The 7,652-nt window shown below is 44.7% G+C and overlaps 1 protein-coding gene across 1 annotated transcript; it reads left to right on the top strand.

The window, feature by feature from the left end:
* Positions 1–424: 424 nt before the first annotated feature.
* On the top strand, positions 425–6,581 carry trhrb (thyrotropin-releasing hormone receptor b). Its single transcript, XM_056398595.1, has 2 exons — positions 425–1,975; positions 3,231–6,581. Exons 1-2 carry the CDS (start codon positions 1,199–1,201, stop codon positions 3,654–3,656), a joined length of 1,203 nt encoding a protein of 400 aa, XP_056254570.1. The 5' UTR covers positions 425–1,198; the 3' UTR covers positions 3,657–6,581.
* The last annotated feature ends 1,071 nt before the right edge of the window (positions 6,582–7,652 follow it).

Below are 7,652 nucleotides of genomic sequence, written 5' to 3'. Positions count from 1 at the left end.
TGCAGCAGCTTCTCATCCACTGAAACATGAAACACACTGATGAGAGTTAATGGACCGGAAGTGTCGGTGCAGCTTCATGTTTCAGCTGCATTTCACTTCAGGGAGACTGAATATATTTATTCAATATAGTTACGACAGTGAATTGTTTTTTATGAACATTTGACATGAATCTTCCTGAAACTTTCCTCAGTCTCTTGATGTAAATCAGGATCATTCAGAAGCGACTCTAAAATCTACCGTCAATAACCTGATCATGTTTCATAAACTGATTCGTCAATAAGTGAAGATTCAGCTTTTCTGCAAATTTAATGAAACTATAAATGTTGAACTAGATGATTTCATGTAAAGACATGTGTGTGTGTGGGGGGTGTGTGTGTGTGTGTGTGTGTGGGGGGATGTACTGATGGAAAGTGATGATTGAGACTTTCTGCTCAAAGACGAGTCAGCACTTAATTGATCTGAGATCGGAGCCAATGTTTCATCGATCAGCTGCTGACAGATTCATACTGATGACAATTTGAAGTGAAGACAAATCCTGAATCTTCTTTTAATCACATGAAGACACTTTCAGTCTGTCTGCTGTTGTTGTTGCTGTTGTTGTTGTTGTTGTTGTTGTTGTTTGTTGTCCAGACCTTGTGCAGAACTCTGTTCAGCTGTTTGTTGTTTTAATTATAAAATGTGATTTGATTGAAAACGCTGTTGTTATATTTTGGTGTTTGAGCAGCTGGTTCAGTTGACTCTGTGTGTGTGTGTGTGTGTGTGCGTGTGTGTGTGTGTGTGTGTGTGTGTGTGTGTGTGTGTGTTTGCGTGTGTGTCTGTGCGTGTGTGTGTGTGTGTGTCTGGTCAGGAAATGTAATAATGGGCTAATCCCTTCCTCGCATGCGTAACGCGCGCTGGTGCCAAACGCGCGGCTCAAAACCAAACCTCCGTCTGTTCCTCACTCTCAGTTTGTTCTGACGACGCGCAGCAAGCCCGCGAACTGGCAGCGGAGCGCGCGAGGCTCTGTGTCACTTCATGCCGGTTTCACGGGGAGAGGAAAGTCCGGATCCAGTCTGAGGTCGATGTTCTCTTCTCCACACCTCCACAGCCGCTCAACCTCCCGCTTCTGTCGCGCGTAAAAGCCGCTCGGTGCGGCGGGAAGCGGCAGCCGCGCGGCAGCGTCTGTTTCTCTCTGACATTTCTGAGCTGAAAGATCCAGATGGAGAACTTCACCTCCTCTCCGCAGAGGAACCAGTCCGCCGGGGTCTGGACGGACTACAGCCTCCAGTACAAGGTGACCAGCAGTCTGCTGCTGCTGCTCATCTGCGCGCTGGGGATCGTCGGGAACGTGATGGTGATCCTCGTGGTGCTCACCACCAAACACATGAGGACCCCCACCAACTGCTACCTGGTGAGTTTGGCGGTGGCGGACCTGATGGTGCTGACGGCGGCCGGGCTTCCCACCATCACCGACAGTCTGTTCGGGTCCTGGGTGTTCGGTCACTACGGCTGCCTCTGCATCACCTACTTCCAGTACCTGGGCATCAACGCGTCCTCGTGCTCCATCACCGCCTTCACCATCGAGAGGTACATCGCCATCTGTCACCCAATCAAAGCGCAGTTCCTCTGCACGCTGTCCCGCGCCAAGAAGATCATCGTGTTCGTGTGGGCCTTCACCTGTCTGTACTGTGTGATGTGGTTCTACCTGTCCGACATCCAGGAGCTCGTGTACGACAACGTCACCATCATCACCTGCGGCTACAGAGTCCCCCGGAAGTTCTATCTGCCCATCTACTTCTTCGACTTCGGCGCGTTCTTCGTGCTGCCGCTGCTGCTCTCCGCCGTCCTGTACGGACTCATCGCCCGCATCCTCTTCCTCAACCCGCTGCCCTCCGACCCCAAGGACAAGAAGAAGAACGGACACGCCAACCACGCCCTCAGCAACAGCTGCAAAAACTCCCGCCACTCCAGCTCCACCGCCACCTCCCGCAGACAGGTGAGAGGAGGAGAGGAGGAGGGGAGGAGGGGAGGTGGAGGAGGAGGAGGGGAGGTGGAGGAGGAGGAGGGGAGGAGGAGAGGAGGAGAGGAGGAGGAGAGGAGAGGAGGAGGAGAGAGGAGAGGAGGGGAGGGGAGGTGGAGGAGGAGGAGGGGAGGAGAGGAGGAGGAGAGGAGGGGAGGAGGAGAGGAGGAGGAGAGGAGAGAGGAGGAGGAGAGGAGAGGAGGGGAGGAGGGGAGAGGAGAGGAGAGGAGAGGAGGGGAGGGGGAGGAGAGGAAGAGGAGAGGAGGAGGAGAGGATGAGGAGAGGAGGGAAGGAGGAGAGGAAGAGGAGGGGAGAGGAGAGGAAGAGGAGAGGAGGAGGAGGGGAGGAGGGGAGGAGGAGAGGAGGAGGAGAGGAGAGGAGGAGAGGAGGAGGAGGGGAGGAGGAGGAAGAGAGGAGGAGGAGAGGAGGGGAGGAGAGGAGGAGAGGAAGATGAGGGGAGGAGGAGGAGGGGAGGAGGAGGAAGAGAGGAGGAGGAGAGGAGGGGAGGAGGAGGAGGAGAGGAGAGGAAGAGGAGAAGGAGGAGGAGGAGGAGGGAAGGAGAAGAACCAGCTCTGGCGCAAAAAGAGTCTTTAATGTTTTTATTCTTAAACAAACTTAAAACTTTCATTTTATGTCACAATCTCAACTGTTTTCTTCATCTTCTTTATGTTTCTGAATGTTTTTATAATCTTCGTTATCTTTAAATGTTTGTTCGACCAACAGAAAAATAAACAAACTAAAAACGATAAAAACAGAAAGATAAAAATATATTTATATATATAATTTTTATTAATTTATATACATATTTATATATATATATAAATATAAATATGTATTTTCAGTTTAGTATCAATGAACTCTATAAAAGAGGAAATATTTCATCCTACCAGCAGCTGATTCTGGGGGAGTTTTGCTTATAAAAATGACGCGGATGATGATGATGTTATTAAAACTGATTCACTTCCTGTCATCGACTCAGTTCTAATGAATTACGTTTAAGTTCTGACCTTTAGTGGATTCTGGTCGGCCGTTAGTTCTGGTCTGAGGTCGGACGCCGACACGAACCGTCGACAGTTTAAACGTGAAGACGTGAGAAGATCTTTGATTCCTTCTTGTTGATGTTCGGTTCTGTATCTGTGTTGGAGTATTGATCGGTATTTATTTGATCAGTTTCCCCTCAGAGCTTCCTGACAGTCGCAGTTCTCATGTTTCTTCCTGTTTCCCGCCACAGGTGACCAAGATGCTGGCCGTGGTGGTGATCCTGTTCGCCGCGCTGTGGATGCCGTACCGGACTCTGGTGGTGGTGAACTCCTGCCTGGACCGGGCCTACCTGGACACCTGGTTCCTGCTCTTCTGCCGGATCTGCATCTACCTCAACAGCGCCATCAACCCGGTCATCTACAACGCCATGTCTCAGAAGTTTCGCGCCGCCTTCCGCAAGATCTGCCGCTGCAGGGCGAAGGGTTCGGATAAACCCGCCACCTACAGCGTGGCCCTCACCTACAGCGCCGTCAAGGACACGTCGATGGTGGAGAGCACCGACCACTTCACCACGGAGCTGGAGGAGCTCACCGTCACGGACGAGCTGCTGTCCGATCAGAAGATGATGTTTCCAGACGCCTGCGTGTACGGGAAGGTGAACTTCAGCGACGCCTGAGGTTGGTGGGAGGATTCACGGCTCTGCTGAGAGGAGAGATTGTTTCCTGAGCGCCGGCCGACCTTTTGGACGGCAGGACGCCGCAGCTCCAGATGTAAACACAGATTACACGGCTGATGTTTAACGACAGTCTGTGAGACGCAAACAAGAATCATCCTGGACATGAAGCCACAAACATCCACAGATACAGGAAGTGCTCCGCTCTTATCTTATCTGAACCGCACGAGTCAACAAAACAGAAACACTTCACCTCACTTCAAACATCCATCAGCTCAGACTCACCTCCGAGTCTTAAAGCTGCACATTCACATTTTGTGCTCAGCTGATCAGTGACGCTGTAAAACCAAAGGATACCAAAGACACAAAGATGGTCTGGATGGAGGCGTGGAATCCAGTCTTTATGTTCTCATTCAACACCCCCCCCCCCCCCCCCCCCCCATGTCAGGGCAGGTGGTCCTTTAAAGGGAGAGTCATACCTGAGCCCTCACTTACAAAACAGGCCCTGCTTTTATTGTGAAGGACTCAAACACAGCCTTGAGCACCTAGTGAAAAGCAAGACGGACGGCTGAGTGGTGGAGGCTGAAACAGGAGAGAGAATGAAGCACTTTGTGAGTTTAATTTAAGTCTATTATTAGTATACTACTGCTTCAGCCTCGTCCTGGTTCTGTGGGAAACGTTTTAAGGGTTTATAAGTTGTCACTAATGGATTTTATTATTATTATATATATTATATTATTATTATTTATTATTTATTATTTATTATTTATTATTTATTAAGCACTTTGTAAGTAACATCAACCTCTGTGTCAGAAACGTGAAGCTGAAACTTGCAGGTCCTCTAACGACCACTAGAATCTGGCTCCAACAGTGAGTCAGTCCCATAGACTCCCATGTTAAAATGTCCAACTTTACAGTAGAAATAAACATGTTTACAGCCTCAGAATTCACCTCGGCTCCGCCCACGCTCCTCCTCTTTGACCATATTTGGATTAGTTGGGAGTTAGGGGGCGGAGTCAGGCACTGCCAAGATGGTGGTGGTGGAGCAGCTCACTGTGAGCTTCAGAAACCTGTGGGTGTCACAGAGGCGACATCCATCTTTGTTTACAGTCTATGAGCTTTTCTCATGTAACTAAAGGAATTTTCTTAAAGAGATTCATGAAATTACAAATTATTTTCACTTTTCTTTATGTTTTATGCATTTTTCAGCAACATCCAGTTAATAGATTTGAATTCAGTAATGATGCTTCTACACAAGAGTTATTGTTGGTGGAGTCTGACAGACGCCACAGGAAGTAAGTGATAATGCATTATTTCCTGTATAGGTTTGTCTCAGGTAGAACAAACAGTCAGACTGAGTCTGTTGCACAAAGCAGTTTAGCTCTGGACTATCTTAAGCCGGACTGTGGTACAATGAATTCTGGGTAAATAAAAAAAAAAAAAAAATGGCTGACTGAGGAATCACATCCAACCACTCAGCTGTGTTTACCTTCAGCAGAACATGTTTGTCTTTAGGAAAAATTCAACAGCTACAAGACGTTTTACTTTGAAGAGTGAAACAATACAAAGAAAAATCTCATTTGGAAAGAAAAATGGCCGACGTCTCTAAAAACTCTTTCCCTTCTCTGCAAATTTCAAGCCATGTTTTCCTGTTTTATTTTTTGTTGCTGGGTGCTACTGGTGTCATTGATCGTTACCATGGTAACACTGGTCTGGGTGTGAGGTGTCTAATGTCTGTATTTTTGTGAAAGTTTCTTGCATCAGATTAATCTACGAGCAAAAAGAAGAAATTAAAGAACAAATCAGAAATGAATAACGACGAAACAGAAGATGATGGTTTATTGTAGAGAGCATAAGCTAACACCTGCTGCGTCTTGTTGCACGTTTCACCTGTGTTGCACCTGTGACCACTCCTACTAGTGATGTCACTGTGACACACCTGGTGTGTCACAGTGACAGAACTGATGCTTTAATTTATAAAGTAAGAGAGTTGTTTCTACATTTTCTAATAAACACCAAGTTAATAAACTGTTAATATAATATTCAGCACTAGTTACAACTTATAAACCCTTTAAAATAAATATGCCTTATTAGACAGAAATATCTCCTGATATCTTAAGATGTTATTTTCTCACAAATCTAAAGAGTTAATAGATTGTTTTAGCAGCAGCGGCTGTGAAGCTGTTTTAGAGGGACAGTCTGTGTGTGTGTGTGTGTATATATATATATATATATATATATATATATATATAGTGACAGAGACAGTGAAACATAAGGAACGACCATCTCAGCATCAGTGTTTGTGATTTGAGGCAAAGTGAACGTGATGTTTGAGTGTGTGTTTTAATGAACCGTGGCTTTTTGCTTCTCGTGGTGAGAGTGTCGTGAGCTGGTGAACGCGGCCGGATGGACGTGTGAGGTTTAGATATTCTGCCACATCAGTGACTGTTTATATATTTCTGAGCACAATCCACCACAGGGGAATATGATTGGGCGGCAGCAGCAGACGCAGCGGAGGAGGGTGAAGCTCTCGCTCTGAAACGGTTTCATTCACTTCTCTGTGTCGAAAATATCAAATAGCAGCTGTTGTTTTATGTGATTGTACCAACACTGTACACGCTCTGAGTATCTGTACATTCATGCGCTTGTGTTTGTTCCCTGTGTATTTAAAGTGAGTGTTATTTATGGAAACTCTTCTGTTTGTAAAGTGGAAAAAGAAAGTTATCCGTATATTTTTATGCCACTTTTACTTCCATTATTGTCCATTAAAACATTAAAAATATTATTTTGTGATTTCACTATTTGGAAGATGCTGCTTTAGTCTTTGCTTTTTAGATAAACGTGATCCTGTGAGTATGTTGATGGTTCTCTAGAAATTGTTAATTTGTACATTTTAACTTTATGGTCTGAATAAAGTTGTTTCTGGAATTTGTTTTTTTCTCTCTTTATTATTATTATTAGACGGTCTCAGTCTTTCTCTCGGACGTTCATGTTTTCATTTTAATTTCTACTGATCTCACTGTTCATAACACGTTCATTAATGTTTTTATATGATACAGACACATGATGACGAAATAATCATCAACACCATGACTGAGTGTTTCCACCTTGAACCAATGACAGTCTCATAAACACAGATTCAGACAGTCAGAGTTTCTTACGTCACAAACCTGAGGAACCAATCCTGATGACTTGTGGGGACGGGGGGCGGGGCTAAATACACCTGTCAGTACAGAGAAAGATAGAGTTAGCATTAGCACAACCGCTAACACTGTGTCAGCCACTGCCAGTTACAAGCTAACAAACAACATAAACAAATAAAAGATGCTAACAATGCTAACCGTTCTGAAAAGATGCTAACTACTATGAATAATTATAGTAGTAATAGTAATTATGAATCATAGCAGAAGATTTAACACGAGGTTAAAACACATCTGGAGGAACTTTAACAAAAGTCAAATCTCTATGTGAAATGTGAATTTGTCAGTGTTGTATTGGTAGATTGTTGTGATGCCAAAATGAATGAATGAATGAATTAACACTGCCTTAAAGATCAATACATTTCATAACTATTTTATTATCTATCTATGTCCTTACTGTGATTGTGAATACTGTATATGATTTATTGTTTATAAATCATATTTTTACAAACAATGATTTATAGCTTATTATAAATCATATTCATAGTGTTTCATTAACATTCACTGACGGTTCCTCCGACTGAAGAATGTAAATTTGCTGTTTGTCAGTGAACGTGTCAAACCACAGCTCCCAGCTCATCCGTCACGACCGCCACTCGTTTGTATTCAGACACTTTCCCACATTTATTAGAAACATAAAACCTGGAGAGAGCTCTGTCCAATAAATGTAAATTCTCCATCAATCATCAGCTGATAGAAACTGAGAGCAAGTCAATTAGAGAATCGACCTGTGTGACTGGGGTTTCAAAAGGCTCCATACCATTTCTCTGGAGTGTAAATAATGTTTTGACAGAGCCTC

This window comes from Seriola aureovittata, chromosome 16, assembly GCF_021018895.1.
Source record: "Seriola aureovittata isolate HTS-2021-v1 ecotype China chromosome 16, ASM2101889v1, whole genome shotgun sequence".
NCBI lineage: Eukaryota > Metazoa > Chordata > Actinopteri > Carangiformes > Carangidae > Seriola > Seriola aureovittata.
This window is presented reverse-complemented; position numbering and strand designations above follow the sequence as displayed.